The following is a 21,901-nucleotide window of genomic DNA, read 5'->3' as shown; positions in this document are numbered from 1 at the left end:
TCTCCTTTAGCAGCCATCTGTGGGAAAAAGGATCTTCTTTCCATTGATCACTTGCTTAATCAACACTTCCATGGTTCCATGTAACAGTCTTCCTGGCGTGCCGGCCTTCAGTTTACCCACAGACATCTTCCTGTGGTTTCCTACAGTACTTCTCTCTTTTTCAAAAAAAAAAGGACTTCCCTTTTGAACTAGTGTTGGCCCTTACGAACCTGTACCAGGGCCCAATTTCCCTCCTCCTAGTCAGGAAGCTGCTTTGGGGACGGTGTTCCATACTGACAGCTGTTCTCCACCGTTCCTAGTTGCCCTTGCAAAGGCAGTGGTGTGCTGCTTTCTTGAATTGCTGCAATCCATTTGGTGGAGGTATACTCACTGTGCTGTTAGGAAGGGAGTTTCAAGATTTTGACCCAATGACAGGGAAAGAGCAGTGATACAGTTCCAACTGAGGATGATGTCTCACTGCCTTTCAGACGTGATGTTAAATGGGGATCCTTTCTGCCCTTTCAGGTGGACATAATAGACCCTACAGTATTATTTGAAAATGAGCAGGGAATTCTCATGTTGTCTTGGCTAACATTTATTCCACAACCGTCATCATCAAAACAAACTATCTGGCCATCTATCTCGTTGTTGTTTGTCGAAACTTAATAGGCACTAATTGGCTTCTGCGATTCTCTACATTATAACAATGACTATACTTCAAAAACAACTTGACTGTGAAGTAAAAGCAAAAAACTGCGGATGCTGGAAATCCAAAACAAAAATACTGAACTGTTGAAGAGTCATAAGGACTCAAAACGTTAATTGTGTTCCTCTCCGCAGATGCTACCAGACCTGTTGAGTTTTTCCAGGTATTTTTATTTTTGACTGTGAAGTACTTTGTGATGTCTTGAGGTCATACAATGCATTATATAAATACAAATCTTGTTTTCATAGAAGTGTTAAAAAAAATGAATGGCAGCAAAATTTTTCACAAGAAGCTTGGTAAAGAAGTGGGTGTTCAGAAGGCTATTAAAGGAAAAGGAGTATGAAGAGTTAGTGGGATTTAGGTAGAGAAATTTAAACCATGAGGCCCAGGCACAGCTGCCATTATAGGAGGAAAAAAGGCGAAATGCACAAGAAGCCAGAGTCAGAGGGATGAAGAGTTTGAGGGTGTCTTAGCACTAGAGGATGTTACAGAGAGATGGAGAATTGAAGGGATTTAAACACAAGCATTAGAATTTTAAATTGGAAGCTTTGGGACACTGGGTGTCAATGTACATCACTGAGGACTGAGGTGATGGATGTGCAACACTCGGTATGGTTTGGAATATTGGTATATTTTTCTATATTAAAGGCACTTCATATAAATGCAACTGTTGATGATGGTATTTTGCATATAAGTCAATAATGAATTACACTGTAAACGCTCCAGTCTGGAAATCTATTGCTCGGAAAGACCAGTTGTCCAGATATTTTTTTGAGCCAACCCAAGCAACTCATGGCATCACTTTAGTACAGCATTTTGGAAGTGGAAACATGGAAGATACAGTATTTGGATAAGTAAAACAATTTTCATTACTGTTTTATAATGTTTTATTCTTCTGGTAAATATTTATATCTATGGTTTTTTTCTGGCTCACACACTTGTGGTTAGACATTCTGCACTCATTCTATAATCCAGAAAATTCCAAAATCCGGAAATGACTTGGTCCCAAGTATTCCAGGTTGGAGAAGTTACAGTGTAGTGGCTGTTTCCTCCTACTTTAATGTACCCCAAAGCAAGCACCAGCCCAGCCTCCAAATTTTCTTTTATAAATCATAGAATAGTACAGTACAGGAGGCTATTTGGCATTGGGTCTGAACCAGCTCTTTTGAACAGTAATCCAGTTAGTCCCACTCCTTCGTTCTTATCCCATTTCCTACTGAAAGTTATTGTTAAATCCATTTCCACCACTCTAACAGGCAATACATTCCAATCCTAACCACTTGTTACATAAAACAATATACATATAAATTCTCCGTTTCTGCTCCCCTGCGCCTGCACATTTAACTTTTTTCCCAAGCCAACCACCCAACTCCATTTCTCCTTACACCAACCAGAGAGCACTGCAAGACACATCTATGTGACTGATTATGACTACAATAGAATTAGAGTCAGTTATAGAGTTATACAGCACAAAAACAGGCCCTTTGGACCATCATGTCCATGACGGCCATCAAGCACCTATCTATTCTATTCCTATTTTCCAGCACTTGGCCCGTAGCCCTGAATGCTATGGCATTTCAAGTGCTCATCTAAATACTTCTTAAATGTTGTGAGGGTTCCTGCCTCTTCCACCCCTTCAGGCAGTGTGTTCCAGATTCCAACCACCCTCTGGAAAACATTTTTCCTCAAATCCCCTCTAAACCTCCTGTCCCATACCTTAAATCTATGCCCCCTGGTTATTGACACCTCCATTAAGGGGAAAAGTTTCTTCCTATCTACCCTATCTATTTTGTATACCTCTATCAGGTCCCCCCTCAGCCTTCTCTGCTCTGAGGAAAACAACCCTAGCCTATCCAGCCTCTCTTCATACCTGAAACACTCCAGCCCAGGCAACATCCTGGTGAATCTCCTCTGCACCCTCTCCAGTACAATCACATCCTTCCTATAGTTGGCAATCAGAACTGCACACAGTACTCCAGCTGTTGCCTAACTAACATTTTATACAGTTCCAACATAACCTCCCTGCTCTTATATTCTATGCCTCAGCTAATAAAGACAAGTGTCCCATATGCCTTCTTAACCACCTTATCTACCTATGCTGCTGCCTTCAGGAATCTATGGACACATACACCAAGGTCCCCCTGATCTCCTGTACTTCCTAGAATCCTACCATTCATTGTGTATTTCCTTGCCGTGTTAGTCCTCCCAAAACAAACACTACCAATTTTCGTGTCATCTGCGAACTTACTGATCATATCGCCTATATTCACATCTAAATCATGAATGTACACTGCAGACAGCAAGGGTCCCAGCACCAGTCCCTGCGGTCCACCATTTGTCACAGGCTTCCAATCGCAAAAACAAACTTCGACCATCACCCTTTGCCTCCTGCCGCTAAGCCAATTTTGGATCCAATTTGCCAAATTGCCCTGGATCCCATGGGCTCTTACCTTCTTGACCATTCTCCCATGCAGGACCTTGTCTTACTGAAGTCCATGTAGACTACATCAACTGCACTACCTTCATCCACACTACTAGTTACCCCTTCGAAAAATGTAATCAAATTTATTAAACATGATCTCCCCCTGACAAAGCCACACTATCTCCGATTAATTCCTGCCTCTCCAAGTAGAGATTAATCCAGTCCTTCAGAACTTTTTCCAATAGCTTCCCTAGTGCTGATGTTAGACTCACTGGCCTGTAATTACCTGGTTTATCCCTACTACCCTTCTTGAATAATGGTACCACATTCACTGTCCTCCTGTCCTCTGGCACCTCTCCTGTGGCCAGAGAGAATTTGAAAATTAGTGTCAGAGCCCCTACAATCTCCTCCCCTGTATAGCAGTCTAGGATACATCTCTTCTGAGCCTGGGGATTTATCCACTTTTAAGCCCACTAAAACAGCAAATACCTCCTCCCTTTCAATGCTAATTTGTTCAAGTATATCACAGTCCCCCTCCCTGACTTCTACACCTACATCGTGCTTCTCCATAGTGAACACAGATGAAAAGTAATCATTTAAAACCTCACCTACGCCCTCCAGCTCCATGCACGGATTGCTATTTTGGTCCCTATTGGGCCCTACTCTTTCTCTGGTTATCCGCTTGCCCTTAATATATCTATAAGATGCCTTGGGATTTTCCTTTATCTTGTCTGCCAGTGTTTTGTCATGCCTCCTCTTCACTCTCCTAATTACTTTTTTAAGTACCCGCCTACACTTTCTATACTCCGCTGTTTTCAGCTCTCTGTGTCTGCCACAAGCCTCCTCTTTTCCCTTATCCAATCCTCTATATTCCTTGACATCCAGGGTTCCCTAGACTTATTGGTCCTACCCTTCACCTTTACGGGAACATGTTGACCCTGAACTCTCTCTATTTCCTTTTTGAATGACTTCCACTGGCCTGATGTAGACTTTCCTACAAGTAGCTGCTCCCAGTCCACTTTGGCCTGATTCTGCCTTAGCATATTGAAATTGGCCTTTCCCCAATTCCCCAATCCATCTTTGTGCTTTTCCATAACTACCTTAAATCTTACAGAGTTATGGTCACTATCCCCGAAATGCTCCTCCACTGACACTTCTACCACTTGCCCTGCTTCATTCCCTAAGATTAGGTCCAGTACCGCCCCTTGTCTTGTAGGACTTTCTACATGCTGGCTCAAAAAGCTCTCCTGGATGCACTTTAAGAATTCCGGCCCCTTTAAGCCTTTCACACTAAGACTATCCCAGTTAATATTGGAGAAGTTGAAATCCCCTACTATTATTATCCTATTATTATTACACTTCTCTGAGATTTGCCTACATATCTGCTCCCCAGTCTCCCCCTGACTGTTTGGAGGCCTATAGTACAAACCCAGCAAGGTGATTGCACCCTTTTTGTTTTTAAGTTCTACTCATATGGCCTCATTTGAGGAACCTTCTAAGATACCATACTTCTTTGCTGCAGTAGTTGACTCCTTGATCAACGGTGCAATGCCACCTCCTCTTTTACGCCTGAAGATTCTATACATTAGAATTTTGAGCTGCCAGTCCTGCCCTTCCCTCAACCATGTCTCTGTGATAGCAACAATATCATATTCATATGTGTTAATCAACACCCTTAATTCAGATGCCTTAATTGTAAGACTCCTTGCGTTAAAATAGATGTAATCCAGCTTTGCATTATTCCCTTGTGCCTTAACAGGTCTATATATGCTTTGCCTTCCAGACTGACTTAGTTTCTCTTCTATATTTGGCTGTGCATCACCCCCTACTGTACCTCCACTCTGTATCCCATCTCCCTGCCAAATTAGTTTAAACCTCCCCCCTCAACAGCACTCGCAAACCTCCACGTAAGAGTGTTGCTCCCGTTCTGCTTCAAGTGCAATCTGTCTGACTTGTACAGGCCCCAACCTTCACCAGAAACAGACCCAGTGATACAGGAAACTAAAGCCATCCCTCCTGCGCCATCTCTTCAGCCATGCAATCATCCTCTCTGTCCTCCTATTCCTATACCAACTTGCATGTGGCACAGGGAATAATCCAGAAATTACAACCTTTGAGGTCCTGCATTTTAACCTGCTACCTAACTCCCTAAATTCTTGTTGCAGGACCTCATCCCTCTTTCTACCTATGTCGTTGGTACCAACGTGAACCACAACCTCTGACTCTTCGCCCTCCCCAATCAGAATGCCCTGCAGCTATTTTGTGACATCCTTGACCCTGGAACCAGGGTGGCAACACACTATCCTGGAATCACGTCTAAGGCTGAAGTGCAGCCCTCACTATTGAGTGTCCTACCACTATTGCTCTTGCACTCTTACTCCTCCCTCCTCGTGCAGCCGAGCCACCCACAGTGCCATGAATTTGGCTCTGGCTGCACTCTTCAGAGGAATCTTCACTCTCAACATTTTCCAACACAGAAAAACGGTTCTTGAGTGAGATGCACTCTGGGGCTTTCCTGACTACCTGTCTGCCTCCCTTTTTCTGACTGGTGGTCACCTATTCCCTCTCTGACTGCACTTCCTGAGGCTGCAGAGTGACTACACCTAATACGTGCTATCCACATAACCCTCAGCCTCGCAGATGCAGCGCTATGTCTCCAGCTCACACTCAAGCTCTGAAACCCGTTGCTCAAGCTGGTCAAGCCAGTGACACTTCCTGTGCATGTGGTCATCCAGGCTGCAATTAGTTTTATTTTAAGTTCCTTTCAGTTTTTCTGGACCTAGTGTTAAGACCATTTGTTACCAATGCCCTTTTCCCTCTTTTGAGGGAAACACATGTGATATTGATTTCTGCCTGGTGACCTTGGGGCATTGTCACCAATACTGGTCCATTAGTATAGGTAGATTCCATTTCTTCACTGGGACAACCCAGTGCCATCTGACTCGAATGAAAGCTCATGAATTTGAAGTGCTAACCTCTTTTGCTCTCTTTGCACATGAGCTGCTGAACGTTTTCCAGCATTTTACAAACATAAGAAATAGGAGCAGAAGTAGGCCACTTAGCCTCTCGAACCTAGCTGATCTGTTTGTGTTTCGAGTTCCACGTCCCCATTCCACATTTTCCGTTTTTCTTTCAGATTTATGCCTTTCCTCCTTAAATTAATGGTCAGGTACAGCAGAGGAGGGAGCCATTTGGCTCTGCGCCAGAGATTTTGTCTGATTGAAATAGGCGGTCTCGATTTCCTTCCAAGATAAAAACAAAAAACTGCGGATGCTGGAAATCCAAAACAAAAACAGAATTACCTGGAAAAACCCGGCAGGTCCGGCAGCATCGGCGGAGAAGAGTTGACGTTTCGAGTCCTCATGACCCTTTAATGACCCTTCAACAGAACTCAAGTTCTGTGGAAGGGTCATGAGGACTCGAAACGTCAACCATTTTCTTCTCCGCCGATGCTGCCGGACCTGCCGGGTTTTTCCAAGTAATTCTGTTTTTGTTTTGGATTTCCTTCCAGCCTGCTGAACTCACTACGCAACTTTCTCCCGTTATTGGCGGTGCGCGTGCGCAATACGCGGCACGCCTCCCCTTCCTCTGTTACCCCCACAGTTACGCATAGGGGCGCATGCGCGGACCTGGGCTCAAAAGAAACGGGCAGTGGGCGCGTGCGTGGGTTGCTTTGAAAAAAACAGGGGTAGAGCGGAAGGGAAGGAGGGGCGGAGAGATGGGGCGGAGCAGGAGGGAGGAGTCGGGTGGACGGACTGAGTGTGGCGGCTGGGCTGATTGTGTGAGGCGAGGAGCAAGAATAGGGATGGGGAGTAGCGAGGCCCCGAACGCCGAACTGATGCAGGATTACGCGGGCGGCTGCTCGGACGGGGCCGGGGTCCCGCGGTTCGGATGGAGGATCTGCCTGGCCCATCAGTTCAGGGAACAGAGGAAACCGTTCGAGGCCAGAGATGTCTCCCTGGCTCATATGATCGGCCACCTGGGCCTGGGGATCCGGTGAGTGAGCGGCAGGACCGGACCCGCACTACCTCCCTCGGGTTTTGCTGCTTTAAAAGCCGGTGATGTTTTTGTCTGTGTTCAAATCGCAGCGGATACCGCTGACCAGGTCGGGATATTTTAACGTCTGGTTCCTTTCCTGATCTGAATTTATCAGAGTTTTAGAAAGATTCCCTGACTTTGGCCAATGGCATTGATATGACGAGTTACAGGTGTCGAAGGCTTTTAAAAGACGTTAAGCCTCACCGGTCCTGAAAAGGCAAGATAAACGGCCTTTCCCCCCCCATAAAATTTGTATGAGTACGTTCCAAAAAAGTTCAACTTGAAAATTGCAGAAAGTGTAATAGAATTCAACCTGTCTCCATATAGCATTTTCCAGTCTGAGATGCTTCAATAAAATTGTAATACTTTTGACATTTATATTATACGCTCCATGTCAGACATACAACCTGAGTGCAAAACGTTTCAAATTAAAGATTACAGAACGTGCAATAAAATTCAACTTTTCTCTACAACATATGCAGCATGTTCCACTCTTGAGGTGCCTCTACAGTTTTATAGTATGTATATTTACAAAGACATTCCTTGTCAGGCACACAGCAAGGGGTTCCACACTATTTCCAGTCCCTCGGAGTACTTTGGCTGAAAGGCTCTAAACAGTGACCTTTCCACATTGTACCTCTGCGGCCACTGCCCCAAGCTTTAGTGCATCCCCCAATACGTAGTCCCGGATGTTGGAATGTGACAATCTGCAACACTTGGTCGAGGACCACTCTTTGCACTGGAAGACCAGCAAGTTTTCAGCAGGCCAAAGAGCATCTTTCACAGAATAGATGGTTCTCCAGCCGCAGTTGATGTTTATCTTTGTCTGCATCCCTGGGAACAACCCATAGAGCACAGAGTGCTGCATCACGGAGCTACTTGGGACGAACCTTGAAGTAAACCACAGCAACTCTCTCCAGATCACCTTATGTAAAAGCACATTCCAGAAGAAGGTCAACAACAGCCTCTTCCCCACCACAGGCACCTCGAGAGAAACCTACAAAGGGGGTGAGACTTTTGGTATGTAGGGAGGATTTGACGGGGGATGTCAGTCTCGCCACCAGCCAAGCGATGTCTTGCTGCTTGTTTGAAAGTTTTATCAAATAACTTTAACAGTTTGCTCAGGGAACCATTTCTTTTGCCCGCAGGGCCTACGGGAGACCTGAGTGCCTCTTTTGCTTGGGATCGTCAATCCTCTTATGCCCGCATCCTCCCTGTTGGACTTGGCAAAAGGATTGATACAACGTGCACGTTACATGCAGACCACTGCCTGATGGACTTGTGGTTTTGCTGCATAAACTTTTCCATAAGGGATGCGTGATACAGCGTGGTCCAAGTACTTGTTGCATTCTGTGGCAAGGTGGCCAGCCCATTCTTTGCAACACTGGCGACAGGTGGAATCTCAGCATGTAGTGACACTTGGTGCTTGTGCACTGAGGGTCTATACACAGCATGATGCAGCTGCACACAAAGGTGGCCATCAGGATGACGGCAATGTTGGGTATGTTTTTCTCCTGTTTATCTGGAGGTTGGTATATCTTGTCCCTGTGAACATGGTTAATTTTCAACCTCCAAGTAAAGATGAAGATGGCTTGGGTGATCAGGGCGCAGGAGTGAGGAATGGGCCAGACCTGTGCCACATATAGCACCACCAAGAGTGCCTCACTCCTGATGACCAGTTTCTTACAATCAATGGAGAAATAGCGTCACTCCCACACACCCAATTTTTGTTTTACTACAGGTATGTGCTCCTTCCAGATTTTAGCGCATGCCTTTACTTGCCTCTCTGCACCATATCCCCAGCATCTTCAGGTAGTCTGACCTGATGATGAGGCAAAAAAAAGATGGGTCCCAAAGAACATGGCTTTGCTCTTAGCACAATTTACCTTGGCTCCTGAGGCCAGTTTGGACTGGTCGCAGATGCCCATCAGTCTGCACAGTGACAATGGATCCAAACAGAAGACGGCAAAGTCATCCATGTACAGGGAGGCTTTGACCTGAGTGCCTCTGCTGCTTGGGATCGCCAGCCCTCTTATGCCCACACACACCCTGGTGGACTCGGCAAAAGGATCGCTACAATGTTCACAGGATAGAGGAGGGGAAGACAGCTTTGCTTGACTTCAGATTTGATTGGAAAGCTTTCTGATTTCCACCCACTGATTAAAACTGCGCTACTGATGTTTGTGTAGAGCAGTTGGATCCAATTGTGCATTCCCTCCCCAAACTCCCATTTTGGAGAGCACATCCATCATGTAGGCACACGATATTCTGTCAAAGGTTTTCTCCTGGTCCAGTCTGATGATGCAGGTGTCCATTCCCCATCCTGCACACAGGCAGCCATATCTCTGAGTTGCGTGAGGCTCTCCAATTTTCCTTTGGGTACAATGCAGGTTTCATCAGGGTGGATCACCAGCTCCAGAGCAGACTTGACCTGATTGGCAATGACCATGGACAGCCTTTGTCCAAACATGGACAAAAGAGCTGAACTCCAGAGATGAGGTGAGAGTGTCTGCACTTGACATCAACGCAGCATTTGACCAAGTGTGGCATCAAGGAGCCCTAGCAAAACTGGAGCCAGTGGTAATTGGGGGAAAAGTCTCTGCTGATTTGAGTCATGCCTAGCACAAAGGCAAGATAATTGTGGTGGTTGGAGGATAACCATCAAAGTTCCAGGAGACCACTGCAGAAGTTCCTCCAAGTGGTGTCCTAGGCCCAGCCATTTTCAGCTGCTTCATTAATAACCTTCCTTCCATCATATCAGAAGTGGGGATGTTCACCATTCGTGACGACTCAGATACTGAAGCAGTCCAATATCCAGGCTTGGGCTGACAAGTGACAATTAACATTACCTGGCACTTCTGTGACACAAATGACGAGCTCCAATAAGAGACAATCTAACCATTGACCAGAAACTGAACTGGACTAGCCAAAGAGAAGGACTTAGTGGTCGATTTGTCTAGGGAAGTGTGTGCAGATAGCCTGGATCATGTTGAGATCAAAAAAGAGGAGGTGTTAGGCGTCTTGAAGAATATTAAGGTGGATAAGTCCCCAGCGCCAGGTGGGATCTACCCCAGAGTACTGAGGGAGGCAAGGGAGGAGATTGCTGGGGCCTTGACAGAAATCTTTGTATCCTCACTGGCTACGGGTGAGGTCCCAGCGGACTGGAGAATGGCTAATGTTGTTCCATTGTTTAAGAAGGGTAGCAGGGATAATCCAGGAAATTACAGGCCGATGAGCCTTACATCAGTGGTAGGGAAATTATTGGAGAAGATTCTTTGTGACAGGATTTACTACCATTTGGAAGCAAATGGGTGTATTAGTGAGAGGCAGCATGGTTTTATGAAGGGGAGGTCGTCTCTCACTAACTTGATCAAGTTTTTCGAGGAAGTGACAAAGATGATCGAGCGAAGGGCAGTGGATGTTATATACATGGATTTCAGTAAGGCCTTTGACAAGGTCCCTCATGGCAGACTGGTACAGAATGTAAAGTTGCACGGGATCAGAGGTGAGCTGGCAGGATGTATACAGAATTGGCTTGGTCATAGAAGACAGAGGGTAGCAGTGGAAGGGTGCTTTTCTGAATGGAGAGCTGTGACTAGTGGAGTTCCGCAGTGTTCACTGCTGGGACCATTGCTGTTTGTGGTATACATAAATGCTTTGGAGGAAAATGTAACTGAGCTAATTAATAAGTTTGCAGAGGACACCAAGGTTGGAGGAGTTGCAGATAGTGAAGAGGATTGTCAAAGGATACAACGGGATATAGATCGGTTGGAGACTTGGGCAGAGAAATAGCAGATGGAGTTTAATCTGGACAAATGCGAGGTAATGCATTTTGGAAGGTCTAATACAGCCAGGAATTACACAGTAAACGGCAGAACCCTTAAGTGCATCGACAGGCAGAGGGATCTGGGTGTACAGGTCCACAGGTCACAAAGTGGCACCGCAGGTGGATAAGGTAGTCAGGAAGGCATATGGCATGCTTGCCTTCATTGGCAGGGGTATTGAGTATAAAAGCTGGGAAGTAATGCTGCAGCTGTATAGAACCTTGGTTAGGCCACAATTGGAATATTGCGTGCAATTCTGGTCACCACATTACCAGAAGGATATGGAGATGTTGGAGAGGGTGCAGAGGAGGTTTACGAGGATGCTGCCTGGTCTGGAGGTTATTAGCTACGAGGAAAGGTTGGAGAAACTCTGATGGTTCTCACTAGAGCGACGGAGATTGAGGGGGCGACTTGATAGAAGTTTAGAAAATTATGAGTGGCATGGACAGAGTAGATAGTCAGAAACTTTTTCCCAGGGTGGAAGAGTCAATTACTAGGGGACATAGATGTAAGGTGAGAGGGGAAAACTATAAAGGTGATGTGCAGGGCAAGTTTTTTACTCAGAGGGTAGTGAGTGTCTGGAATTCGCTGCCAGAGGAGGTGGTGGAAGCAGGTACGATAGTGGTGTTTAAGAGGCAGCTTGACAAATACATGAATAGGATGGGAATAGAGTGATACGGACCCCGGAAGTGCAAAATGTTTTAGTTGACGGACAATATGATCAGCTTAGGCTTGGAGGACCGAAGGGCCTGTTCCTGTGCTGTACTTTTCTTTGTTCTTTGTTCTATAAATACTGTGGCTACAACAGCAGGTCAGAGGAGAGGAATCCTGCAGTGAATAACTCACCACCTGATTCCCCAAAGCCTGTCCACAATCTACAAGGCACAAGTCAGGAGTGTGGTGGAATACTTTTTCCACTTGCCTGGGTGAGTGCAGCTCCAACAACACTCAAAGTTTGATACCAGCCAGGACGATGGAGCCAGCTTGATTGGCACTCCATCCACAAACGTTTACTCCCTCCACCACTGACACACAGTGGCAGCAGTGTGTACTATCTTTAAGATGCACTGCAGGTACTCACAAAGGTTCCTTCAAACCGCACTTTCCAAACCCACAATCACTACCATCTAGAAGGACAAGGGCAGCAGATAGATGGGAATGCCACACCTGGAAGTTCCCCTCCAAGTGACTCACCATCTGTCTTGGAAATATATCGCCGTTCCTTCACTGTCGCTGGGCCAAATTCTTGGCACTTCCTTCCTAACAGCACTTGGTCATACCTACACCACATGGACTGCAACGGTTCAAGAAGGCAGCTCACCACCACCTTCTTCATGACAATTCGGGTTGGGCAATAAATATTCGCCTAGCCAGTGATGTCCACATCCCATGAATGAATAAAAAAAATTGTAGTCCACGTTCAGCAGTGAGATGGTCAGGCAATTTCCAGTTTCCTCCCTTTCTTCCTCCTGTTTGTAGATGAGGATGATGATGGCCTTGCTCGTGGATTTTGACGTGCTTGCAGCCAGAAATTCACACTCGCAAACTTCCAGCTGGTCTGTGCTAACCCAATCCAGTAGAGTCGAATGCAACTCAGCCGGTAAACCGTTGCTTCCGGGAGTATTGCTCTTTTCCAAGGACTTAAGGGCCTGGAGCTCCCTTCCTAACAGCGCTATGCCTGTACCTACAACACCTGGACTGCAACGGTTCAAGAAAGCGGTTCACCACCACTTTCTCAATTGCAGTTATGGGTGGGAAACAAATGCTGGCCTAACCAGTGATGCCCTTATCCAGTGAGAAAATAAATTAAAAAAAACATGATTGGGTCAAGCTTTTGACCTGTTTTATCGAGAGGAAGAAGGAGTTGATCAAGTATATATTCAGTCTGAGAGTGTTTTCAGATGAGAATTAATAATGTAAATAATTCATGGCTTACTTTTCAGCCATTAATAAATATGTACTGTAATTCTATTTCTGAACAGTTATTTGAAATGGTGGTACAGAAAAACTCGAATAGAGAAGAAGGCACCTTTTATTGACTCATTCAATTCCATTCCATTGCGTCAGATTTATGGTAAGTGCAAATGAGTAAATTTTGAAATGTTGCTTTGCAATAATTTGAAAGATTTTATTTCGGACTACAGTCAGACTTTCCAATCTGTGTTGCCATTTTAATCGTACGGTGATATTTTATTGTACGCCAAATGCCAATGGCAGAATATGTTGCTTACCCATTGCATAACTGAGGCATGTGCAGGGAATGAAGACAAATACAGGTATCATCACAACTTTAGCACTGATCTTAACCAGATAAACCAACATGATCTGTTTGTAATGTGTAAGGTCTAGGATGAATTTTGATAAAATCTTGAGTTCAAAAAGTACAGTGAATATGGAAATGATGTTAAAATACCAATTTTTTTCTTTTCAGGGGCACCACTAGGTGGGTTTGGAGGAGGTACCATTACAAGGGGGTGGCGAGGGGAATTCTGCAGGTGGCAGCTAAACCCAGGAATGTACACTTATGACATTGTGATTGAGAACCAGGTATGTTCTTTTTAAATATGCTTGGTTGTAGGAGGTGACACACTAAGTGTGCTTTGAAATTTAACAATATTGCTGTTGGCTGTTCTTGTAAATTTGAGCCGTTGCAAAAAAAAATAGCACTCTCTGGAGAATATGTTTTCACTTGCACAGTGAGTGCTGGGTAAGAGAAACAATGATCTTTGGGATTCTGTTTCTTTTAGTAGTTATTACCCAGCTGGATTTGTCTTGCCTATAAACTTGAAATGGAGTCAGTTTTTGAAATGGCTGATAGTTTGGTATCATTTAATCTGTACTATTTAGTGCTAAGTTAATTTTAACTTTCCTGGAACACGCTGCTGATTATCATCAGATTCTTAACCCCTGGGTCACTGTCATGGAGATGTTAAGCCAGTTAAGATTCCATGCAATGCTTGTTTACTACTTTTTTAATATGTGGAGAATCTCTCATATAAGATTTTGTCAAGATTAAAATATAGTTTTGAGTCTGTGGACTAGTGTCAAAAAATTGTTTTGGTCATAACTGATTCTCAAAGGAGAGTGAACATTATAAGGTTGAAGTTTTTGCTGTAAAGAAGATGAGAGACTGTGTTTGTGGAGCATTCCAAGAAATGCGCTTCCTAAGTATGAGGGCATTGATTAAAGGATTGGCTAAAAGGCAAAGAACAGAATAGGAATAAATAGACCATTTTCAGGTTATCAGGCTGTTATAAGTTGGGGTGTTGCAACGACCTGTGCAGGGGCCTTGCCTATTTACAATCTAAATGACTTGACTTGGTTTCTCCATTCATGTATCCAAGTTTGCTGATGATACAGACCTGGGTGAGGAAAATAAGCCGTGAGTAGGACACAAATGTTAAGTGAGTGGAGGAGTAAAAAACAGTTTTTTAAAGGTTAATATTAATGTTCAGAGGGATTTGCGTATACTTTTACATAGGCTATATGGCTGGCCCAAGCAGTGTTTGCTCTGCATGAGCCCCCTCCCATCTTTCCTTTTTTTTATTCTTTCATGGGATGTGGGTGTCGCTGTAAAAGTGAGCATTTGTTGCCCATTCCTAATTGCCTTTGAATTAAGTAGCTTGCTAGACCATTTTAGAGGGAAGTTAAGAGTCAACCACTTTGGGTCAGTTGTAACACGTAGACCAGATTGAGCAAGGACGGCAGATTTCCTTCCCTAAAGGACATTAGTGAACCAGATGGGTTTTTACAATACTGATAATAGTTATCATGGTCTTCATTAGACTAGCTTTATATTCCAGATTTATTAATTGAATTTAAATTCCACCAGCAGACGTGGTGAGATTTGAACCCGTGTTTCTGGGACATTAACCTGGGCCTCTGGATTACTAGTTCAGTAACATTAACACTACATCACCGTCTCCCCCTAATCTCTCCTCATCTATTCCCTTCTCCCACAAATGCTTGACTAGTTTTCCTTAAATGCATCTATACTATTTGCTTCAACCACTCTCTGTGATAGTGAGTACCACATTCTTACTGTTCTTTGGGTAATTAAGTTCCTTTGAGTTCCCCAGTGGATTTCTTTGTGTCTATCTTACATTGATGGCCTCTAGTTAAGCTCTTCCCACAACAGGAAGCATTCTCTTTGTAAAAAAAAACAAAAAAACTGCGGATGCTGGAAATCCAAAACAAAAACAGAATTACCTGGAAAAACTCAGCAGGTCTGGCAGCATCGGCGGAGAAGAAAAGAGTTGACGTTTCGAGTCCTCATGACCCTTCGACAGAACTTGAGTTCGAGTCCAGGAAAGAGCTGAAATATAAGCTGGTTTAAGGTGTGTGTGTGGGGGGCGGAGAGATAGAGAGACAGAGAGGTGGAGGGGGTTGGTGTGGTTGTAGCGACAAACAAGCAGTGATAGAAGCAGATCATCAAAAGATGTCAACAACAATAGTACAATAGAACACATAGGTGTTAAAGTTAAAGTTGGTGATATTATCTAAACGAATGTGCTAATTAAGAATGGATGGTAGGGCACTCAAGGTATAGCTCTAGTGGGTTTTTTTTTATTTTATATAATGGAAATAGGTGGGAAAAGGAAAATCTTTATAATTTATTGGGAAAAAAAAAAGGGGGGGAAACAGAAAGGGGGTGGGGATGGGGGAGGGGACTCACGACCTAAAGTTGTTGAATTCAATATTCAGTCCGGAAGGCTGTAAAGTCCCTAGTCGGAAGATGAGGTGTTGTTCCTCCAGTTTGCGTTGGGCTTCACTGGAACAATGCAGGCTTCACTGGAACAATGCAGCAAGCCAAGGACAGACATGTGGGCAAGAGAGCAGGGTGGAGTGTTAAAATGGCAAGCGACAGGGAGGTTTGGGTCATTCTTGCGGACAGACCGCAGGTGTTCTGCAAAGCGGTCGCCCAGTTTACGTTTGGTGCCGATGCTGCCAGACCTGCTGAGTTTTTCCAGGTAATTCTGTTTTTGTTTAGCATTCTCTTTGTATCCACTCTATCAAAACCTTTCATAATTTTAAAGACCTCTATTAGCTTACCCCGAGGCCACCATTTTTCAAGAGAGAAGAGACCCACTCTCAATCCTTTCCTGACATGTATGCCCACACATTTTTGGTTATTATCCTTGTAAATCTCCTCTGCACCCTCTCCACGTGCCTCCATATTCATTTTATAACAAGGCGACCAGCGTTGCAAGGAGCACACAGTTGTGGTCTAACCAGGGTTCAATACAGGTTGAGCATAGCTTCCCCACTTTTCACTTCTATCCTTCTTGCAATAAAGCTAGTGCTTGATTTGCTATTTTTAATGGCTTGTTAATCTGTGGTGGAACCTTTAGTGATTGGTGTATTTGTACTCCGAGATCCCTTTGTTCCTCTGTCCTACCTAGACTTGCACTTTCCAAGTAACAGATGACCTTCCTATCAAAATGTACTACCTCACATTTGTGCACGAAAGAGTTGACATGCATGCACAGGAAGCAATTTGGAAGGCGAGTGGTCCTCATTTAGACAGGGGTTTGAGTACAGGAGTAAGGATGTCTTGCTGCAATTGTACAGGGCTTTAGTGAAATCACAACCTGCAGTGCTGTGTACAGTTTTAGTTAGTATACATAAGGAAAGGTATACTTGCCTTCCAGGCAGTTTGCTTGCGAGAGATGTCTTATGAGGAGGGATCGAGAATGGACCTCTATTTTCTGAAGTTTAGAAGAATGAGAAGTAATCTCATTGTAACGTATGAGATTCTTAGAAGGCTTGGCGAGGCACATGTTGAGACACTTTCTCCTGACTGTCTAGAAGTAGAGGGCGTAGTCTGACAATTAAGGCCACTGGATTGAGACAAGGAGAAATGTCTTCATTCGGTTGTGAATCATTGGAATTCTCTACCCCACAGAGTTGTTAATAGTTAGTAATTGAATAGATTGAACAGGACATGAGTAAAGAGAGCACTGTCACAAAGGAAGGTCTAGACACAATAGAAAGCCTGCTTGTCATGGCAGAGCTGGATTTCATACCCACAGTGGAGGAGCTGAGCAAAGCTGTTGACTCACTTGCTATGAGCAAAGCTTCAGGTGCTAATGCTATACCACCTGTACTCATCAAGCACAGGAAACCAGCACTCCTGCAGCATCTGCACAAACTTTTCTGTCTCTGCTGGAGAGAGGGGACAGTGCCACAGGGTGTGTGAGATGCAATGATTGTGGCCCTGTACATGAACAAGGAAACAGCAGCAATTGAAACAACTATCCGGGCATCTCCCTGCTGAGCATCTTGGAAAAAGTATTTGCTCGTGGTTGCCTTGTTAGGCGGCAGATCTTAGCAAAGCGCATCTATCCTGAAACCCTGTGTGGTTTCAGAACTGGAAGACCTACAGTTGACATAGTCATCTCAGCCTGGCAGCTGCAAGAGAAATGTTTTCATCAATCTCACCAAAACATTTCAACGATGTGAGCAGCGGCAGCTTATTTGAGCTGCTGGAGAAAATTGGCTGCCGCCGAAGCTGCTCAGTGTGATTTCCTCTTTCCATGACAACATGATGGGTAAAGTGAGCTATCAAGGGGCAACATCAGAACAGTTAGAGATCCACAGGGCGGTTAGACAGGATTATGTTCTGGAGGTAACACTTGTTGGGACTTTCTTCTCTTTGCTGTCCTGTGCCTTCAGATCATCTATAGAGGAGGTGTCTACTTGCCTACCAAAACTGATGGAAAGCTATTCAGCCTCGTCTGTGATCAAAGACAAAGATGCACCAAGCTCTCATCAGAGAGTTGTTCAACCCTGACAGTGCTGCAATAGCATTCCATACTGAGGAATACCTGCAATGGCAAATGGACAGACACACTCATGCCTGCAAAGAGTTTGATTTGACTGTAATGTCAGGAAGACAATTGTCATGGTCCAGGATGTTGCCATACCGCTGTCTATCAGCATTGACATTATGACACTGGAGGTTGTTGATTGCTGGTGATTGTGGAGCCGAGGTATGTGAAGTAATCTGTCAGTTGATGCTGAAATCAACACACACATCACAAAAGCTGCAGTGAGATTTGAAGACGGTGGACATTGACACTGACCACTGAGGGATGGTTGTTGACGGCCATGACCTCTGGAGGCTGACTATTTGGAAGCACATCGGAAGAAGTGAGCTGAAACGTAAAGCTCAGCCAACCAAGAGGGCCCAGACAAAACAGGCCAGTGAATTGTGCACCTTAGCTCACTGTCTTCACTGCAGCAAATGTAACAGAGACTGCCATGGCAGAGTCAGGCTCCTGAACTACACCCAGCGATGTTGACCACCATGGTATAAACCAGCACCTTATGAGATGAAAGGCTGCCACAAATATTCATGTCTGAGTTCAATAGGTTTTTGGACTGTAGAGGAATCCAAGGATATGAGGATTGGGCAGGAAAGTGGAGTTGAAGTTGAAGATCAACCTGAAGAAGAGTCATACGGACTTGAAACATTAACTGTTTCTCTCCCCACAGACCTCCTGGGTTTTTCCAGCTTTTTCTGTTTTTATCTCATTGAATGCTGGAGCAGGCTCAAGAGGTTGTATGGCATACTCCTCCTATTTACTCCTGCTCTGTAGGTCAAACATGGACAAGGAAACCTACTGCTGATTACCACACACCGGTCCCTGCACTACTCCCCCCTCCCCATGCCCCCTCAGCTGATGAATCAGTACTATATGTTGAACACCACTTTGGAGGAAGCACTAATGGTGGCAGTGGAGCAGAATATACTCTAGGTGGGGGACTTCAGTGTCCATCACCAAGAGTGGCTTGATAGCACCACCACAGTCCGAGCTGGCTGAGTTGTAAAGGACGCAGCTGCTAGACTGGGTCTGTGGCAAGTGATGAGGGAACCAACAAGGGGGAAAACAAACTTGACCTCATCCTCACCAATCTGCCTGTCACAGATGCATCTGTCAATGGCTGTTTTGGTAGGAGTGACCATTGAACAGTCCATGTGGAGACAATGTCCCACCTTCACCTTGTGGATACTGTTCATCATGTTGTGTGGCACCACCACTGTGCTAAGTGGGTTAGATTTCAAACAGATCTAGCAACTCAAAACTGGTCATCCATGAGGCGCTGTGGGCCATTAGCAGCAGCAGAATTGTACTCAATTATAAGCTGCAATCTCATGGCCTGGCATATCCCTCACCATTATCCCCAAGCCAGGGGCCAACACTGGCTCAAAGAAAAGTGCAGAAGGGCATGCCAGGAGCAGCACCAGACATACCTAAAAATGAGGTATCGACCTGGTGGCGCTGCAACACAGGACTGCTTGCATGCCAAACAGCATAAGCAGCAGGTGATAGGCAGAGCTAAGCAATCCCACAACCAATGGATCAGATCTAACCTCTGTAGTCCAGCTGCATCCAGCCATTAATGGTGGTGGACCATTAAACAATTCAATGGAGGAGGAGGAGGCTCCACAAACGTCCCCATCCTCAATGCTGGAGATTGTTGTGAATGCTTCAGCCTTAAATGCCAAGTGCATGATCTGTCTTGGCCTCCTCCAGAGGCCCCCACCATCACAGATGCCAGTCTTCAGCCAATTCGATTCACTCTACGTGATATTAAGAAACGCATGAAGGTACTGGATACTGCAAAGGCTACGGGCCCTGAAAATATTTTGGCAACAGTACCGAAGACTTGTGCTCCAGAACTTGCTGCACCCCTAGCCAAGCTGTTCCAGTACAGCTACAACACTGGCAGCAGATAGATGGGAACGCTACCACCAGGAAGTTCCCCTCCAAGTCAGTCACACACCATCCTGACTTGGAAATATATCGCCGTTCCTTCACTGTCGCTGGGTCAAAATCCTGGAACTCCCTCCCTAACAGCATTGTTGGTGTACCTACACCACATGGACTGCAGCAGTTGAAGAAAGCCACTCACCACCACCTTGTCGACGGCAATTGGGGATGGGTAATAAAGGCTGGCCTAGCCAGTGACTCCCGTATCCCTTAAATGAATTTTAACAATTCTTATTAGGAGAAAATCTTCTTAAAACCTTGGTACTGTTTACTGCCAAGAGAGCACCTCGAACAGGGTGAAGTTAATATTTTGCTAATACTTTTTGTAGACAATGAACTTTAAAAAAAAAGGAGCCTTCTTCTAACTTAATGTTTTGATAATACTTGCTGTTTTGAAGAGTGTATTGCCAAGTTATTTTGTTTGTGTGCACTGCTGAGAAGAGGTGGAAATTGTATACCAGTGCTGGGTGTTAAAACCGTTAACATTTACTGTGCAAAGTTATTTTTGAACTTCAAGTGTCCAAACATTCTTTGCAATCAGGAGATTATTTTATGATTTTCATTTTTCTATTAACTGCAACTCTGTAAAGTGGATTGGAACTCTTGTGTTTGTAAGGCCTACGGATGTTGAAAGAACCTTTTAGAACTGTGGTGCTTAGGAGCAGAAAAAGCGCAAACTCTCACTTTTTAACAATATGAGACACTAAGTTTTCTCTTCTTACTGGCCTTTTTTTCTACTGACTTTGCCTATGTTACCGCCGCTCTGAGCTGGGATGCTAAGATTTTGTTACTATCGCAGTGAGACAGTTACTTTCTGCTCTGTGCTTTCTCACAGCAACAAACCAGAAATTAAGAACTGGTGTGAAGGACATTGGCATAATCTCTCATCCTTCCATTATGCTCAGTATGAAGCAATGAGAGGGGCAAAACACTTAAATCCCTCAAAACTTTAATAGGTGAGTCACAGAATCTCTCAGTGCATAAGAGGCCCTTCGGCCCATCGAGTCGGCAGCGACACGTGAGAAACACCCTGACCTACCTACCTAATCCCATTTACCAGCACTTGGCCCATATCCTTGAATGTTATGATGTGCCAAGTGCTCATCCAGGTACTTTTTAAAGGATGTGAGGCAACCCACCTCCACCACCCTCCCAAGCAGCGCATTCCAGACCGTCACCACCCTCTGGGTAAAAATGTCTTTCCTCACATCCACCACCCCCCCACCCCCCCAAACCTTCTGCCCCTCACCTTGAACTTGTGCCCCCTCGCGACTGACCCTGCAACTAAGGGGAACAGTTGCTGCCTGTCCATGCCCCTCATAATCTTGTGCACATTGATCAGGTCTCCCCTCAGACTTCTCTGCTCCAACGAAAACAACCCAAGTCGATCCAACCTCTCTTCATAACTTAAATGTTTCATCCCAGGCAACATCCTGGTGAATCTCCTCTGCACCCCCTCCAGTGCAATCACATCCTTCCTATAATGTGGCAACCAGAACAGCACACAGTACTCCAGCTGGGACCTCACCAAGGTTCTATACAACTCCAACATGACCTCCCTACTTTCGTAATCTATGCCTCGATTGATGAAGGCAAGTGTCCCATATGCCTTTTTCACCACCCCACTAACATGCCCCTCTGCCTTCAGAGACCACTGGATACTGGCTTCCAGTCACCAAAGCAGCCTTCTGTCATCACCCTCTGTCTCCTACAACTGAGCCAATTTTGAATCCACCTTATCAAATTACCCTGTTTCCCATGTGTATTTGCCTTCTTTATAAGTCTCCCATGTGGGACCTTGTCAAAGGCTTTGCTGAAATCCATATAAACTACATGAAAGGCACTACCCTCATCTACACACCTGGTCACCTCCTCAAAAGATTCAATCAAATTTCTTAGACATGACCTCCCTCTGACAAAGCCATGCTGACTATCCCTGATCAAACCTTGCCTCTCCAAGTGGAGATAGATTCTCTCCTTCAGAAATTTCTCCAATAGTTTTGCTACCATTGACGTAAGACTCACTGGCCTGTATTTCCCTGGCTTTTCTCTACAATCCTTCTTAAATAGCGGAACCACATTAGCTGTTCTCCAGTCCTCTGGCACCTCCCCCATGGCCAGAGAGGAATTAAAGATTTGGGTCAGAGCCCTTGCA

The 21,901-nt window shown here is 44.9% G+C and overlaps 1 protein-coding gene across 3 annotated transcripts in view; it reads left to right on the top strand.

Annotated features, from left to right (window-relative positions):
• Window positions 1-6,846: 6,846 nt before the first annotated feature.
• Window positions 6,847-21,901, top strand: part of gba2 (glucosidase, beta (bile acid) 2) — a 97,029-nt gene continuing 81,974 nt past the window's right edge. For all 3 annotated transcript variants that reach the window (XM_041187327.1, XM_041187310.1, XM_041187319.1), the window contains exons 1-3: window positions 6,847-7,103; window positions 12,952-13,043; window positions 13,401-13,516. In XM_041187327.1, the coding sequence (XP_041043261.1) occupies window positions 6,913-7,103; window positions 12,952-13,043; window positions 13,401-13,516 (399 nt within the window). In that variant the 5' untranslated portion in view covers window positions 6,847-6,912. The remainder of the gene's footprint in view (window positions 7,104-12,951; window positions 13,044-13,400; window positions 13,517-21,901) is intronic.

This window comes from Carcharodon carcharias, chromosome 1 (assembly GCF_017639515.1).
Source record: "Carcharodon carcharias isolate sCarCar2 chromosome 1, sCarCar2.pri, whole genome shotgun sequence".
Classification (NCBI taxonomy): Eukaryota; Metazoa; Chordata; class Chondrichthyes; order Lamniformes; family Lamnidae; genus Carcharodon; species Carcharodon carcharias.
Note: the sequence above shows the minus strand (reverse complement) of the source record. Positions and strands in the feature narration are given on the sequence as shown.